Source organism: Pocillopora verrucosa, chromosome 6, assembly GCF_036669915.1.
Source record: "Pocillopora verrucosa isolate sample1 chromosome 6, ASM3666991v2, whole genome shotgun sequence".
In the NCBI taxonomy this organism is placed as follows: domain Eukaryota; kingdom Metazoa; phylum Cnidaria; class Anthozoa; order Scleractinia; family Pocilloporidae; genus Pocillopora; species Pocillopora verrucosa.
In genome coordinates this window covers 7,569,904-7,588,592 of record NC_089317.1, presented here as the reverse complement: position 1 = coordinate 7,588,592, position 18,689 = coordinate 7,569,904, and the positions used below count along the sequence as shown (strand labels likewise).

General features: G+C 36.6%; 1 protein-coding gene across 1 annotated transcript; it reads right to left on the bottom strand.

Annotated features, from left to right (window-relative positions):
• Positions 1 to 4,855: 4,855 nt before the first annotated feature.
• Positions 4,856 to 17,838, bottom strand: LOC131773245 (NLR family CARD domain-containing protein 3-like). The gene is made up of 5 exons (XM_066169202.1): positions 17,781 to 17,838; positions 9,359 to 10,018; positions 8,860 to 8,967; positions 8,450 to 8,560; positions 4,856 to 7,397 (listed from the first exon to the last, which is right to left on the bottom strand). The coding sequence occupies exons 2-5, from the start codon at positions 9,993 to 9,995 to the stop codon at positions 5,125 to 5,127; spliced, it is 3,129 nt and encodes a 1,042-aa protein (XP_066025299.1). The 5' UTR covers positions 9,996 to 10,018; positions 17,781 to 17,838; the 3' UTR covers positions 4,856 to 5,124.
• Positions 17,839 to 18,689: the final 851 nt, after the last annotated feature.

Sequence of the window (18,689 nt, the reverse complement as noted above, 5' to 3'; positions counted from 1 at the left end):
ATCTGAAAACTGTCGGAAAACTGTTAGAAAATTTGCATAAGATATGATGAGGAGAGACTTATCACCGCCGCAGTGCAATCGAGTCAATCGATATTTCCTTCCATAACAAAGTTCGAAATAAATATATGTTATTTGCCGGCTGGGAGGTCCGTACGGCCTCGGGCAGTATTTTAAAGACCGAGGTCACAGTTTTTCACCATACGGACCGACCCTTAGCCGGTAAATAACATATTTATTGTTTTTAAATTTGACGAAATTCTTTCCGAAAGAACCCGAATGATTTATGGCCGTAAATACGGCAAGATCTTCCATAAACTGAACAATTTTTGAGTGAGTAAATGGTAGTTAAAATAGAAGTGATGCAAATTTAAGAGAGATGCCTCAGCGAAACATTTTCATTTCCGTAACGATGAAGGTGATTTAAAAGTCTTCCAAACAAAGTTGGAAACATTATTTTTAAAACTATCTGTCACAATCTGACACCTGTCAATAAGAGAGCGCGTAAGAAAAAAAAAGCGCAAGAAGATTTGAAAAACAACGGAACTAGTTTGGCAAGGACTGTCACGACAATGTTTTCTTCAAAAACAATTAATGATATAACGGAAAGTATTATTCACTCTCATCGACGATTCATTCATGTACGAAGATTTACCTCTGTTCATTAAGTAAACGGCGAGGAAAGTAATTGTGAGTAAATTCAAATTTTTTATTTTGAAGTTGTGAGAGTTTGCTCGTTTGTTTGCTGCAACGGCGTGTGTAATTCTGGTCTTTCCTCCACAAAAACTGAATTCGAACGGCACACTCCAACGAGACACAAGGGGATTTAATGCGGCCTTTTCTCAATAAATTCCTTCAGTTTCTGTTGTGCAATTTATGGTCCAAATGTCCAAATTGAACGGACTTTGAAAGACTCACCGAGAGCGTATATTTATTGTCGAACTGAAATTAAAACTTCGCTCGCTCTTTTACTACGAACAAATTGTTTGAGAAAATTCAGACATTAAATGAATGAAAGTTCCATTGTTCAGTTTACTTGTAACCAAATACCTCACGTTTTAACTTTCTAAGTACTTTTTGTGAATGATTAAAATCAATTGCAGACGGTTTTTAGGCCGCTTGTCAACCGACGTAATGACACCATTGCCTATACAAATTCATTCTGAAACCAATATTTTTTTGTCAACTAAATTGATTTGAGAGAGAGAAAGAGAGGATTCATAAGTCGGCTTGAGGTAGTGACCGATGTGTTTGCTTAAAAATACTGCCCAGCGGGCAAAACGAGGTATATTTATGAAAAATGGCAACGAAAGTTGAGATGTACACGGCGACTCACGAAAGCGTTACCGTGGCCCGTGGGCAAAGATAGGAAAATACTGACCGGGTAAAGAACCAATCAAATTGCAGGATTCGTTACCGTGCCCTCTAAAAAAACAATAAAAGATTTAATGGAATCATAATGTCATAATTCCACCTTTCAAACAACTTATTATCCACACGCAAATCGCAACTTGTCACTTGAAAGAATTTTCCCATGGTTAATATGTAATCTGGATTGCTTCATGCCCTTCAGGAAAAAGAAGAGTCAAAGCTCTCTTTAATTTTCCCCTGAGGTGGCCGGCTCACCAGGAAGAAACAGGAGATCGTTCGGTCCAATAACGTTGGTCTGTAGAGATTATCAAGCTAATAACTGAGAAGATTGTGCCCTTTGGTTCATCAGTGACAGCATTAACTATTTCAAATCTGTATTTCTCGGTCCAACCGAGAAAGAAGATTGTGCCCTTTGGTTCATCAGTGACAGCATTAACTATTTCAAATCTGTATTTCTCGGTCCAACCGACACTAAAAATAGTTCCTTTGTAATTTTGTAAGCACTTTCTATAGCATTTTATTGTCAAGGAAAATAAATCTCAAGGCTCAAAGCCAATATAACGTTCGAGCACGTGAAAGACTCCCTGAAAAAAGCTAAATTTTTGGAAATTGATTGTGATGAAACCCCTGTTCCGTTTGTTGTACTGCAGGGATACTGAGTAGTTCAAAATCTCCACTTGGTGATGATTTTCGTGCGAGTCGTACAAATTGCCATTGTGGCGACTGGGTTTTACATGTAGTACTGTCGCTGACAAGTTGCGATTTCTGCCCTCTCAGTGTTTACGAGCGTTCAATCGAGGTTTTCTTCTTCTTTTTGGTTGTTTTCACCCAGAATGCGCGGAAATCTGCTGATATTTCGAAAAATGTCCATTTCTTGTCTTCTATGGGGCGACCGATGGAAACTTCATGGAGAAATACGGATTCACGCCATCGTGATAACGTACATGTTAATGACAAATGACCGGTGTGAGGATAGTTTTGTGTAGATCAGCCGACTTCAACATGTCTGAAATGACATACAAGTATAACATTGTATCTTCAGAGGACTTCAGATCGCTCAAATTCCCATAAAAGAAGGTGCAGCATTCGGAATCTGGATGATATGCACACGATTTGAGGTATATGTTTGTTGCTACGTCGAGTAGTCCTCTATGAAGGTTGATCAATTTTTTTTTTAAAGATGACTACTAGAGGTGAGATTTCTCTTCGGGATATTGCTCATCAGATAACATTCTTTCAAAGCCTTGAATGTTTCATTTTTCTGAAACATTTATTGTTGAGAACATTAGATGTAAACATCGCTAAATTATGCAATATCTGATTTTGAGCTTCGTTCGCGAATTTCCTCCATAAAAAGTAGAGGCAGGCCCGCAGAGATTATTACATATTTAATAACTAGAATATTATAACCAGCTAGGTGGGTAGTTTCAGTCGCAGAATCGGTGCACTTTTGAAGAAATTCAGATAAACGTTTTCCCTGTTTTACCCGACAACAAAAATGACCGAAACTGTACCGAGATGAATAATCTATTGGTGTGTTCACATTCACTCCCAGGGAAAATTGAATGAATAAATGTAGAGACGAGTGATGTTACTATGTATGATAGAAGTGCAAATTTGTAATGTTTTATTTAGCTTGAGATAGAGAAATAAAAATTTTACTCTTTTTTTGCGACGTTTTTGTGTGAAAACGAGGCCCTAGGCCTCGAACAAGCAGCCGCTGTTACCATGGCAACAAGAGTGCTGCGACCTTTATAAAGGGTATTTTTGTGCATCCCCCCTGAGCGCCTAACTGGGTGCAAAATTTGAAGGGGGGTTGGAAATTTTCATTCCCCAAGATGTTTGATTCTTACAGGGACTTGTTCTTAATTCGGCTGTTTCGTCCTGGTTAGCAGCTAAACCTCGTCGCAAGCGCCCTCCAAAGGTTTTCAACACAGCACCACCACCAGGTCAAGGATCTGCAAATGAGGATGTTCCAGTGATAACTGTACATAATGTTGGTGTACAGCCAACTGATGAAGAGGTAGAGGAAATCTCCAAAGCCTTGGAGCTGCCAGATTTGGATGCCGAAGATTCTGATTGTGGCTCTGACTTTGAGTTTTCATAAACTACAAAAAGTGTCAGTTTCACGCTTTATAACTTTATAAGCTGAAGTTAAAGGCCCATTTCCAACCTTGAGCCAACGCGGTCGTTTGTTTTCGTTTTGAACTACCGCTTTTGTTTAAATAGCGCCTCTGATTGGCCAGTTATTTTTTACCTTGTCACGTCTCAAATACCTGCCTTTTCTCCGATGAATTTGAAGAGCTTATCAAAATAATTCTGTTTAAAACAGTTCTATACGTTTTAATCCGGTATGGAATTGGATGAATCTATTGATTTAGTAGATTCCGAGGCAGTTTTCATGATTCATCAATTTTTTTAATTGAAGTTTGCCATCCTTGTTAAATAGGACCGAGGGTCACTTGAAGTTTCCTGCCCGCGGAGAGGAACTTGCGCTCGAAAGAGTGGTCGGGGTTGTTGTCCATGCAAAACAGCAAATAAGAATTGTAACACAAACTGTCAGTGTCGCTGACGTTCGAGTTCCAGCAATGAAGTGATTACACTTAAAATAATTAAACGTCCGGCAGTGCGATATTTTTCCATATTTCTCTTCGAAATCCAAAAAATATTTATATGAAAATGTTCTACCTTTATGTACAATCCTCAAGCGCTTCCAGGCAGCCTAAAATTTCGAACTTGATGTTTCTCGCTAACCCTGTATACAGAGTAAGAAGCCATCCAAGCGCTTAAAATTTCAATGACACGGCTGGACACGGTCCTCAGACAACTCCATATTTCTCTTTGAAATATACTAATTTTTCATTGGAAAATATTCTACCTTCATTTACAATCCTCAAGCGCTTCTAAAAAGTGAAAAAATGCCAACGTTCTCCGTTCCGCTGACCTTGTACACAGAGTGCAAAGAAATCCAAGCGTGACATTAAGAAAATTTTCACCAGACACTACCGGACACGGTCTTCAAATAACTAAACGTCCGGCAGTCTGATATTTTTGCAAATTTTTCTTTAAAAAATACCAGTTTCTATCGGAAGTATTTTGTCTTCATTTAGAATCCTCAAGCGCTTCTAGAAAGTGAAAAAATTTGAATATTGTCCTTTTCGCCGACTCTTCACAGAGTACGAAGAGCTCCAAGGGTGACACTTAAAAAAATTTTTCTTTGGATTCTTCAAGACAAAATTCAAAATACTGTAAGGAAACAGTGAAATAACGAACGGCGAATGTATTTACCGTAAAACTGTTGACTATATGTTCCGGATGGCTCTTGAGAAAGACGATTTTAGAAGGTTTTTAGTGATCTGGGAATTTCGTGTTACAGGAAATTGGGTCGCGGCGCGAGTTGCATCAAGGTTGGAAATGGGCCTTTAACTTGTAATTGTAGGATAAAAAAAGAGGCTCCGAAAACAACAGCGAAATAAACAGATTCTCCTAGAGTACCATTCTTTTTTATTATAATAGATTAAGTATGCACCATTGCAAGAAGATTTCTTTTCCAGATTGCAGGAAAATGCGTTTCTGGGAGACTTATCTTTTAAAAATTTCCCGGGGGAGCATGCCCCCGGACCCCCCTAGAGGTTCGGGCCTTCGGCCCTCAGTTTTCAAAGGTACCTGCCTACTTTAAAGGCAGTGTCCTTCTACTTCAAAGTTGTTTAAACCCTGCTTTCATTGCCTCAGCAAGACATACCATTCTAACACAAGTCAACCTTGGTAGATTTGATTTGATTTGATTGCCTCCGCAATACATGTAGCATCCGCATCACTAATACCATTGTAAGACAAATCCAAATTGGTTAGCGTCTTGTTCACTTTGATTGCCTCAGCAATACATGTAGCACCCGCAGCACTAATATCATTCTTTCGCAAATCCAAATTGGTTAGCGTCTTGTTCACTTTGATTGCCTCAGCAATACATGTAGCACCCGCACCACGAATACAATTCCCAGACAAATCCAAATTGGTTAGCGTCTTGTTCACTTTGATTGCCTCAGCAATACATGTAGCACCCGCAGCACTAATATCATTCCAAGACAAATCCAAATTGGTTAGCGTCTTGTTCACTTTGATTGCCTCAGCAATACATGTAGTACCCGCAGCCCTAATATCATTGCCTCGCAAATCCAAATTGGTTAGCGTCTTGTTCACTTTGATTGCCTCAGCAATACATGTAGCACCCGCAGCACTAATATCATTCCAAGACAAATCCAAATTGGTTAGCGTCTTGTTCACTTTGATTGCCTCAGCAATACATGTAGTACCCGCAGCCCTAATATCATTGCCTCGCAAATCCAAATTGGTTAGCGTCTTGTTCACTTTGATTGCCTCAGCAATACATGTAGCACCCGCAGCACTAATACCATTCTTTCGCAAATCCAAATTGGTTAGCGTCTTGTTCACTTTGATTGCCTCAGCAATACATGTAGCACCCGCAGCACTAATATAATTCCAAGACAAATCCAAATTGGTTAGAGTCTTGTTCACTTTGATTGCCTCAGCAATACATGTAGCATCTGCATCACTAATACTATTCTTTCGCAAATCCAAATTGGTCAGATTCAAACCAGTACCAAACGACTTCGATAAATGCGAGTGAGAATCGCTTTTTTCCCTTTTGCATTCGTTGATGGCCTTCAATACAATTTTTGCACCACCGCCTTCATTTTTGTTGACTTCATTTGTTAAACTCTTTACAAGAGCCACAACCTGTTCATCGCATTTCATGGCCAAAATTCCACACGAAAACAAAAGTATTTGTTTAAGTTCAACGAAATACCTTGGATCGGAAACTAGTTCTTCAGGTTTCATTTCCTTGCTTTGAATCTGAGAACAAATGAAGAATGCTGCAAAGAATTCTTGAAAACTTTTATGTAAGAAGGCATAATGCAGTGTTTGTCTCAGTTTGCTGCCACCAGGCTGCACTGACAGAAACCCAAATTCAGTCAGGTCTTTTGCATGGTTTCTCAATTCACTTTCATTTAAATGCAGCTTATCGTCAAGTAAACCATTCAACGCTACCTTTCCAAGGTGATTCAATTGCGGTTTGTAATGGTTTGTCAGGTCTTCGATCTTTTCTAATAGTCCCTTCTTTTTTCTATATCTTCTCAAAACACATTCAACCATATCCAAGTACAGTTGAGCTCTGCTTTCTGGGAGTGTGCCCTCAAACTCTTCGCATAAAAGGCAAAGAAGTGCTGTGTTTAGAGGATTGGCCGCTATTTCTCTCAGGTTTTTATCTCGCGACATCCGTTGCGAGAGCTTGGTGGCTAAATCCGTCCTTTCTTTAAAGTACTTGGTGACAAATTCTATCACATACTTCTCAGTGAATCCTTCGATCTGAAGCAGCGCGTCACAACATTTTCTCACCTCTTTTCCAGCTTCTTGTCTTGCTGTTGCAACTATGTGGCATCTAGGGAGTTCTCTTCCTTCAATTAATTTGGAAAACATCGACAATTTCCCGGATGGTAACTCATCCAATCCATCCAATATGAATAAAATGCTGGACTGATTTTCACGAATAAACTGGAAAAATTGTTGTTTGACTTTTTCATCGATGCCTAGGGGCAACAGCTGATCATCAATGGCTTCCCAAACGTCAGAGTGGATATCTCGACATTTCATCAACAATACCAATTTTAATGCTGTTGAGCCGCAGCCCTGAAGTTCTTGCTGTTTTGTGGCCCAGTCGTAAGCGTACTTTTTACAATAGGTGGTTTTTCCCATACCAGGTTCTCCTTCAATCAACACTGTTCTCGGCGCTGAACACTCTTCATACGGGTTTAGTATTGACGACATGTCAACAAATACGTCAGTGATTTCTCCTCTCATTTTCTTTCTTCTGACCACTTTGAGCCTTGTAAAAATATTGCCGAGAAAAAACTGAAACTCTTCACACCATGGAAATGGTGAGAGCCATCCCTCGCGAGTCTTGTACAGCTGGCGAATTCCATTGATAAGCTCAGTTGGATCAAAAACACCTAGCAGTAGCAAAATAGGTAATAAATCTAATGAATGCCCTGAATGTCCCTGTCATTCGGCACTGAATTTAAATATGCGAATGAGTACGATACCGTTGCCAAAGAAATTACTTGGACGATGCAAAAAGGTTCTAGTGTATGATTCATGCCTACTGATTAAAAGCCATTTAGATTATGAATTCAGTTGCACCTATTCTGTTTGTTCGACTTTAGCGGTGTCTAACAGTGAAACTCTGTCGTAAAATAAATTACTCGGGAGATAGATATTCATATCATTGGAGCCGTAGTCTGAGCAAGGCTTTTTCGGGATATAGCGAGACTACGAACTAATAAATGAAAACCAAACAACGTCTTTCTGCCTTCTTTGTCACGCGGTTTCATCAAAAATGCTGCAGAAAACTGGAGGCTCGCCTGCGATGAAGTAGGAGGTTTTGCCAACAGTCTTTTCTTCAGGAAATGTAAAATAACCACAAACATCTTATTCCAACCCATTTTACTCAAGACGATCCTCATTCAGCTATTTTCCCATGTAGAATTGAATACTCCACAATATGAGCGAAGGAAGGGTTTACTTATTTTATTCAGAAATATGCGGATCACATTCAATGCTATTAGGTATTCGGCACTGAATTTAAATAAGTGAACGAGTACGACACCATCGCTAAAGAACTTAATTGGACAATGAAAAAAGGTATCAATGTATGATTCATGTTAATCACCAAAGGCCATTTAGCTTATAAATGCCGTCGAACCTACTCTGTTAATTTCTAACATGGAGCCGAACTTAATGCCAATATTTTCGTTAAAACTGTACTTCATTTTTATATCGTTCTCCATTCTAATAAAAATATAATGTTTCCGGGCTATTTAAGGATGAAAGTTTAAATAATTGAAGGGAAGGAAAGCACACCAGAGAGGCTATTCCAGAGATTGTTTAAATTGAAAAACTGAATCTCTTTAAGATAGGATGATCTCTCTAACATACAGAACATGTTTACTACGACTAAATTAACGGTTAAGCAGGATAACTTTTATTGTATAATTCAACTGACCTTCATCCTTGCTTTCTCCCACAGGGGCTGCCAAAGTACACAGCTTTCCCTTCACTTCTTTAAGTTCACTGTCCATCTTTGCCATTTCGCTTCTCATTTTCTCAAGAGACCCTTTGTGGAATAACATTGGAACTTTTAGTCCGAGTGGGAGTCACTTTATTCATTAAAAGTTACCTGAATAGATCCTTTTCCCTTCCTCTGTGAACTTTTTTTTTTCTATACAACATTCTAAAAAACCTTATGGCCCGGCTTCAGCGATTTCTAATAGTGAAACTCAGGAGATAAATATTGATTTCATTGGAGCCGATAGTCTAAGAAATATTTTTGTCGGTAAAAGCGACATTGTAAGAACTAATTAATAAAAACCAAATAATTTTTTTTGCTGTGAGTAGCTCTCTCTACCAACTAACCTTGTACGCTTTTTTCAGCTGAGGCCGTCAGACTACTCAGCTTGTCTTTCACCTCTTTGACTTCGATCTCTATCTTGTCAATTGTGTCTCTCGTGTTATCCAGCGAATCTGAAAATTTCAAAAGGTATGCGCATTTTCATAAGCAAATTTATATCGCAGCTTCACGTTAGGTGCAGATAAAACAATGATATGTATATCAATATCTAGTCGATTCCGAATAGATCAAACGCAATAAGACGCTTAGAAATCAACAAATGCACTCTAGCTGTTGTACACGAGTACCCACGAACAGACAAAAATACTGCAAATGAAAACAGTGTCAACATTTGGGTTAATTCTTCATTTTACACACAACGCAAATATCCCTTCCAAATATGAGACTAGTTCCGACAATGATGAAAACATCATGAGCTGACCTACACTACCGTGTTAATTGGAAATATATACTTTTGTAGCCTTCTGATTCATCCACATTGGCAGTGGATAATGTTTTACTTACTTTCAATTTCTTCAAGCTTGTCTTTGATGCTGTCGTCGTCTTTCTTCCATTGTTTCATCAGTTGACAATAGTGCTCCTCGATATCTGGATCCATGCAGTCGTGCTCAAGATTGTCGATTTCAGCTCTAAAATGAGCTCCTCCGAGTCTTACCAAAGCTTCTCTTACTTCCTGCCAGTAAGCACTGAAACTGCTGTCATCCACAGAGGCTTGAGAAGCATGGCCGTATACAGTGTTCCTGTAATACTTGACTCTGGCGATGTCATCTGCGATGCTTATGTTTGTAGCTAGGGGAAGACGATCCCATCCATTGGCAGGAGGGCCCAAACCACAGATATTTCTAAGAAGCACCGTTAGAAGTGTGATATCGAAGGCTGCAGAAGACACGGGTCCGTGAGTAGGGTACAACTTTCCCCACTGCGTGGGATTCAGCACTTTCTTCCTCCCTTTGTACAGTGATTGCAATGTGGCGTAATGCACTGAGGTACTTCCCAGTACTGTATATAGAGTCGCTGGTGGATGTATTGTGTCAAAAGTGGACCTAAGCACCTGAGATCCAACATCCACCAGGAGGCGGCATAGCCTTGCATAGTTGGTAGTCTCTTTCGTAGACGCAAATGGCGAAATAGCCGTAGCCATAATAATAACTTTTCCAGGATGACCTGTCAAAAAGAGAATTGACATTAAGTAATGTTAATCAAACCCATTCGAAAAAAAAAACTCCCGATAGCCAATTGAGACCGAGAATGGTTTCAAATCGTGATGTCATTTTCTAAATCCTTTTAAGCAAGGAACACCAACGAAAGAACCTAATAAGAGATTTAATCTGAGATTTTTCATTTCAAGCCAGTTTCTAGATTAAGAAAGAGTTTTGTTTTTCAGTTTACAAAGTAACAACCAGAGACATAAACAGCAGAAATGAAACGCGATTTGAAAGGTTAAGGGGAAATAAGTTTTTTTTTCCTCTCTAGGGCCTTAAACCCGGTCAGTTCTGGCTGGTTGACGTTTGATTCTTAATCATCATCATCATCATCATTATCATTTTATTTGATAATGCAGGTAGCAAATTGGCAGCCAAGAAGGTTGATGTGGACCTACATATCATTAAAATAATTAAATGATATATACTATACTGCTAAAATAAAAAACTAATCTAAAAAGAGAAACTTAATGTTATAATTTAGGATTTATTATATCTAACAAAATTCCCCATTTCGCCTAAGAAGTATCTAATAATAAAAGTAATCACAGTTGTACCAGCATTAATACAAAAGCCGCACCCGTTTTTACTACTTCATGCAGCATCACAAAGATCTGACCATTGCCGGCGTAACCATTATACCTAAACCTTAAAACCTCCATAGCTCCAAAACGATGCACAAGCAGACACAAATATATAAACTACAGTTAAAAATCAAAGCAAGACTGCACAACCTCCATTTACCACCCTGCGAAGATCACTGCTACAACTTGGTCACTTGAAACATAATTGCAAAAGCATCATCTATCACCATCCCAACAAGAACAAAAACTACACAATCACAAGCAAACTACATAACCATAAGCAAACAACACTGTGTTAAGAAAATTTTCGTCAATATGGGAATCACGCAGTTACACTACACTGAATCATGCAGTTAAACTGCACTGAACTGTTTGAATTGACAACTTTCTCGATAATATTATCAGTGCAATGGCCTCTGAAAGTTGTAGTATTGCTTGTTTTAGGCTACATTTCTGAAACATTGCATGCTATATTTTAATTTGTTATCTTCAGATATTATAAAAGAAGGTACTGACTCGAAATATGACATGTCTTTCAGTAAACTTAATTCACACTTGGACTCAAACTTCTTGAAATTTATACTCCTCATGTCAGCTTGGTGTTGCTACTGCTAATGTACAGTTGTTGTTATGGTTATTAGTGTTTAGTCAAAAACACTGAAAACTTGGATGTCATAAATTTGAACAAAATTGGTATGCATGTAGCATTTATTTCTCCCAAAAGAATTACCATAATTAAAGTTATGCAGTCATAATGTCCATAATATAATGTCTATAATGTGATGTCTGTAATATAATGTCTGTAACATAATGTCCATAACATATAGTGGGCTTTATTTTTTCTTGTGCTTTTCGAGGATTTTGGTAATTTACAACACTCAAGTTTAGGCCCCTAGAATTTGTAAAAAAAGAGCCAAGCAGACCAAAAAAAACTGGTTTTCAATTTCAGAGAAAAAAAAAAGAGCTATTTTCATGCACTTTTCATTGGACAAAAATAAACAGCCTCTCTTGGCCATTTCCTTCAAAGTCAACTTTCAGATTACTGTTTTTTAAATAATTTAGGGTCTCCTTATTCCAAAAATTCATGAGTGGGCTAGATATGAAATATTTTAAATTTCACTATTTACACATAGGTCAATATGAATAGGTCATGATGGTTTTGGTTATTTTTACCATCTCGTAAAAATTGCTCTTACCATCCGATGAAATATACTTTTACACAAATGTTTTGGCCGTCAATGGCTCTATATGTAATGGTAATTTATGAATATCTTGAACATGTTGGATTGTTTACATGATCTTCGTTATTCAGCCAGCTTGGGTTAGATTTTGTGCTTTGACGTCCATGCTACAAAAATTATTAAAAGTTAAACCTCTCCACACAAAAAAAATAATTGTGATGCAAAATCACCATGGTAGCCACTAATTGCCGAAGGGTTCCTTAAAGGACTTAAGTTAGGTTTAACTTGGCAAAACCTTAATGATAGACACTTTGCATGAATGTACTAATTTCCCATGCAAGACATTCAAGCATGGGGTGATAATTGCTAATCCATATGTACTTTGCCAAGGATGGAACCAGATCTCTGCACAAGATCTTCCATATTTCTGTATTAGGAGGGGAGCTTAAACTTTGATTTTATATGAATTAATAAGTTTTAATCAATGACCCAAAATTGAGTCTCTCAAATGTTAATATTCATAAGTCAACATACAGTTGAAACACTTCAAATACCTAGCTGCATGTAATCAGTAATTAACCCAGCAGTATATCAGAAGGACCACCAGAATTTCAGCAACATTTTCTAAGAGTATTTCCACATGTTTGTAGCCAAACATAATCATGCACAACCATCGATCACAACATAATTAAATAGGTCATTAATATAATGTATAGTTCTTGACATAACATTACCAGGCAAAATAATTAATACTCACATGGATATAAGTGAAATGAGAGCATGCAGAATTCTAAACATATGCAAACAGGACACAATTATTCCCAGCAAATAAATTATTAACCCTTTAACTCCCACATCAAATTTGTAATTCTCCTTACTCCCAATCCTACAATTCTTATAATGTTAGTTCAGAGAATTCAGTATTGGATCAACTTATTATCCCCAAATTTATATTTTTCTTTACTCTCATCACTTATCTGGTTGATGTTGTGTTGATATTGTAAGGAGAAATTCTGTCTTGGTCACTCATGGCAATTAAAGGGTTAATAAAGATTGACAAAATGAAGGCAAGTTTCAAAAATGAGAGAAAAAAAGAGCAGCAAGTCCTCCTACCTTGTATAGAATTTCCTGGGTTTGAGAAAATAACCCTTGAATCAGGGATAAAGTCAGAAAGTCTGAAAAAAGCAGCAGACCAACACTGAGTTGCTATAAATCAGTTATGAAAGACAATGAAAGTCACAAAGAAGGGCACTAACAGGTGCCCCAAGGTTATCAGTGGTATTAACCACAACATTATATAATATCAAATTAATTTCATATTATCAGCTGAGTTGATAATGTAAAATTCACCACTGTGATGAGTTTAAAAGCTGACAATTCCTTTGTCAGCCCAATTGCTCTGATTAAAAGGCTAACACTCAAAATGTCATCTTTTTAAACCTTATCAACTCAATTGATAATACTAAATTATCCTGGTATACTCTCCCACTGAGGCAGCACCACAGTTTCTTTAGAAACTTACCCCCTTTATTTATAATATTAGCAGTGAACTGTAATCTGGAGAGCTTTGATAATTTATAGATTACATACATCTACTAGGCTTCCCTCCTCAGGGAACATCACTCTAGCTCATTAACTGTTCAAGGAGAGCTAAGAAACAATAGCTTAGAATTCTAAACATATGCAAACAGGACACAATTATTCCCAGCAAATAAATTATTAACCCTTTAACTCCCACATCAAATTTGTAATTCTCCTTACTCCCAACCATACAATTCTTATAATGTTAGTTCGGAGAATTTAGTATTGAATCAACTTATTATCCCCAAATTTATACATTTCTTTACTCTCATCACTTATCTGGTTGATATTCCGTTGACATTGTAAGGAGAAATTCTGTCCTGGTCACTCATGGCAGTTAAAGGGTTAATACAGATTGACAAAATGAAGGCAAGTTTCAAAAATGAGAGAAAAAAAGAGCAGCAAGTCCTCCTACCTTGTATAGAGTTTCCTGGGTCCTAGAAAATAACCCTTCAATCAGGGATAAAGTCAGAAAGTCTGAAAAGGGAAGCAGCAGAACAACAGTTACTAAATATCAGTTATGAAAGACAAAGACAGTCACAAATAAGGGCACGAACAGGTGCCTAAAGTTGTAAGTGGTATTAACCGCATCATTTTATAATTATATCCAAGTAATTTCATATTATCAGCTGAGTTAATTGATAATGTAAATTTGCTACTGTGACGAGTTTAAAAGCTGACAATTTGTTGCTCTGACAATGGGCTAACACTCAAAATGTCATATGTCATCTTTTTAAACCTTATCAACTCAGTTGATAATACTAAATTATCCTGGTTTACTCTCCCACGAAGGCAGCACCAGTTTCTTTAGAAACTTACCCCCTTTATTCATTTATAATTATCACAATTCAACTGGAATTAAAAAAAAAAAACAACAACAACAACAACAACAAAAACCACCATGATTCACAAAGGCTGACCAAATGTGACCCTCCATATGATTTCAGGGACAAAGGTGATAACACACACACAACACACCAACACATCATGCAAAATGCCCATTGTTCTCATGACATTTACTAACAGTAGTGAAAAATATATAGATCTGTAATATTAGCAGTGAACTGTGCTCTGGAGAACTTTGATTGGTCATAGATTATGCAGGCTGTCCTCCTCAGGGAATATCACTCTAGCTCATTAACTGTTCAGGCGGAGCTAAGAAACAACAGCTTAATAGAAAGTTATTGTTTATTAGATATTGTTATAAAAAAATCACTCATTCATGCTTGTGTTACAAGCTGGAAGAGCATTCAATTTTAAAACCTTTCATTATACATATTCATCTCTTTCTACACCTTACTCAATAAACACTTCGGTTCTATCATTAACCATATATAAGATTCTATTTTCATCAGTAAAATCCACCTGCACAATTTTTCTATGATTGTAAGGACATAATAAAGTCTTAAAAGTCACTTTGACAACTGTTTCTTTAAAATAAAATGTGCCATCATGATTCCGAGAATCACGAGGGCAATTCCATGTTACAGACATTACATTCAGAGACCAATTTTTTGGAACCTAATTTCCTTAAAAAACTTATTTTGCACAGTTTTCAATGTATAATTTGTAAAAACATTTCACACAGCTAGGGTACATGACCATCAGCAGAAAAGCAACTTTCCTTTCTTTGACAAAGGCTTCTAAAATTTTTGGGTTAAAAAATCAACCTACAATATTATTTTTTGTGTTTGCTCGACACTTTTGTGAATTGACTATTCAGACAAAAATTATTTTAAAATAATAGGAACAAAGCTGCTTCATTAGCTTTTTAAAAATCTAGTTGTATCCCTTATTCTGTAGTTAGATTTGAGCTTGAGCTAAAAACTTCCTGTTGTGGACATAACACAATTTTTGTTACAGACATTACACTGTGGAACCTTTTTTTAACACTGGTGAAAAAGAATGGTTTTGTTTATCTATGAGCTTTTTATAATTGGCTTTGTCAGAACCGATAAATTTATCTTAATCAGGCCCAATTACAAGTTAACCCTTTAACTCCCAGAGGTGATTAATGTAAAACTTCTCCCTACAAATCCATACATTATTCAGGAAACAAGTGATGAGAATATTCAAACTTATCAGGTAGAAGCTGCTATCTTTGTCTAGCACCAAGTTCTCATAACTAATTTACAAGGAAATGTGTAGCAGCTAGAGGGGAGAATTAACAATTAGATCTTGGGAGTTAAAGGTTAATTCTCTTTTCTGGTTGTGCTGATAACCAAAGCATTAATATCACACTTGGGTGAACATGTAACTGTGGTAGGTGGAGTATCCCATATGGAGCATGCTTCTTACAATTCCATTTTATTGTGCATGCTCTAACTAGTGTTTCTGCTGTCTTTTGGTTCTTGCTTTCTGAGATGCAGTACAGGTTTCTAGTGTGACAACAAGTTTTACATTGGAAGAGCCCTTAGGGTTACTGATAATGGGGTTGAAATCAAATTTCTTCACCAAGTTTAGAAAACATTTAACTGGCCTCTGAGGAGCAATATCGATATTGTCCACAAGAGAAGAAACTACTTTGGCTCCAAAGAGCTGAAAGGCACTGGACCTTTCAATATTCCAAGTCTTTCATATATTGAGAAGATTTTTAAATATCTTTGAAAATAAAATGTTGCAAATAAATGATCAAATTAACAGCAGATTGCAGAAGTTAAACACTGCTTTAATAACTAAACTTAGATTGTTCTGATCTTTTTGTAAGAGTACTATTCATTGACTCTTAGTAAGCCAGTTGCACTTGCTCTCATTTACAAAGTACATCCATTTTGGAAAAAATCCTATCTGCAAGTTTTTCTATGTGTTGAGTTCTGTTAGTTTTGTTGTTCTGGTGAGACTTAAGGAATACAATTGTGTCTTACTGAAATCATTTTAAACCTTTCAGCATGCCAGCTATTTTCATACACTTTTCATTGGACAAAAATAAACAGCCTTTCTTGGCCATTTCCCGCAAAGTCATCTTTCAGATTACTATTTTTTAAACAATATAGGGTCTTCTAATCCACAACATTTTGGATTGTTTACATAATCTTTGTGATTCGTCCAGCATTGGGTTAGATTTTGTGCTTCGACATGCTACAAACATCATCAAAAGTAACCTTGCTCTCCACATGAAAAAAATAATTTATGCAAAAATCCATGATTGGGCTAGATATGAAATAATTTATTTTAAATTTCACTATTGAGGCAGTTGTAAAATAGAATAGGTCATGATGGTTTTGGTTATTCTTATCATCCTGTAAAAATTGCTCTTGCCATCCGGTGAAATATACTTTAATTTACACAAATGTTTTGGCCGTCAATGGCTTTATGTAATGGCAATTTATAAATATCATGAATGTGTTGGATTGTTTATGTGATCTTCATGATTCATCCAGCATTGGGTTAGATTTTGTGCTTTGACATGCTACAAACATCATCAGAAGTAACCTCTCCACATGAAAAAAATAATTTACACAAAATCTCCATGGTAGCTGCTAATTGCCAAAGGGTACCTTGAAGGACTTAAGTTAGGTTTAACTTGGCAAAACCTATGATAGACAGTTTGTAAGAATGTACTAATTTCCCAAGACATGCAAGTGTGGGGTGATTATGTACTTTGTCAAGGATGGAACCAGATGTCTGCACAAGATCTTCCATATTCCTGTTTTAGGAGGGGAGCTTAAACTTTGATTTTATATACATTTATAAGTCTTAATCAGTGACCAAATTACCACCCAACACAGGAACCAAAGAGATGACTCAATCAGCATAAAAGCAAGTCTCTCAAATGTTAATATTCACAAGTCAACATACAGTTAAAGCACTCCACAAACCTAACTGTACACAGTAATTCAACCAGCAGTATATTAAAAGGATGACCAGAATTTCAGCAACATTTTCTAAGAGTATTTCCACATGTTTGTAGCCAAACATAATCACAACCATCGATCACAACATAATGAAATAGGTAAGTAATATAATGCATAGTTCTTGACATAACGTTACCAGAAAAAATAATTGATACTACATGGATATGAGTGAAATAAGAGCATGCAGAATTCTAACCATATGCAAACAGGATAAAATTATTCCCTGCAAGTAAATTGTTAAGTAAACCCTTTAACTCTCACATCAAATTTGTAATTCTCCTCACTCCAAACCATACAATTCTTATAAGGTTGGTTCAGAGAATTTACAGTAATATTGGATCAACTAATCATCCCCAAATTTATACAGTTCTTTACTCTCATCACTTCTCTGGTTGATATTGTGTTGATATTGTAAGGAGAAATTCTGTCTCAGTCACTCATGACAATTAAAGGGTTAATACAGATTGACAAAATAAAGGCAAGTTTCAAAAATTAGAGAAAAAAAGAGCAGCAAGTCCTCCTACCTTGTATAGAGTTTCCTGGGTTCAAGAAAATAACCCTTGAATCAGGGATAAAGTCAGAAAGTCTGAAAAGACAAGCAGCAGAACAACAGTTACTATATATCAGTTATGAAAGACAATGACAGTCACAAATAAGGGCACTAACAGGTGCCCCAAGGTTATAAGTGGTATTAATGGCAACATTATATAATTGTATCAAAGTACGTTCTTATTGTCAGCCAAGTTGAGAAATAAATGTAAATTTGCCTCTGCGATGAGGTTAAAAGCTGACAATTTGTTTACTCTGACAAAGGGCTAACACTCAAAATGTCATCTTTTTAAACCTTATCAACTCAACTGATAATACTAAATTATCCTGGTATACTCTCCCACCAAGGCAGTACCACAGTTTCCTTATAAACTTATACCCCCTTTATTCATTTATAATTATCAAAAGTCAACTAGAATTAAAAACAACAACAAACAACAACAACAACAAAAACAACCACAAAAACCTCCATGATTCACAAAGGCTGACCAAATGTGAACCTCCATATGATTTCAGGGACAAAGATGAGAACACACACACAACACATCGTGCAGATTGCATAACTTTAAAATCTAGTTGTATTCCTTATTCTGTATTTAGATTTTGTGTTTGAGGTAAAAACTTCCTGTTATGGACATTACACAATTTTTGTTATGGACATTACGCTGTGGAACTTTTTCTTACACTGGTAAGAATAAGGGAATATTTTTATTTATTTAATATGAACTTTTGATAATTGACTTTGTCAGAACTGATAAATTTATCCTAATCAGGCCCAATTACAAGTTAATTCTCTTTTTTGGTTCAGCTGATAATCATAACATCAATACTAAACTTAGGTGTACATGTAATAGTGGTATCTAGTATTCCATAAAGAGCATGCT

Bases quoted from the DNA above. Each gene is read 5' to 3' on its own strand.
- LOC131773245 (XM_066169202.1), bottom strand. From the start codon at position 9,995: ATGGCTACGGCTATTTCGCCATTTGCGTCTACGAAAGAGACTACCAAC. The intron at 8,561-8,859 runs GTTAGTTGGTAG...TATTCCACAAAG, and splicing joins AGCTGAAAAAAGCGTACAAG to GGTCTCTTGAGAAAATGAGA. The intron at 7,398-8,449 runs GTCAGTTGAATT...TGCTACTGCTAG, and splicing joins GGGAGAAAGCAAGGATGAAG to GTGTTTTTGATCCAACTGAG.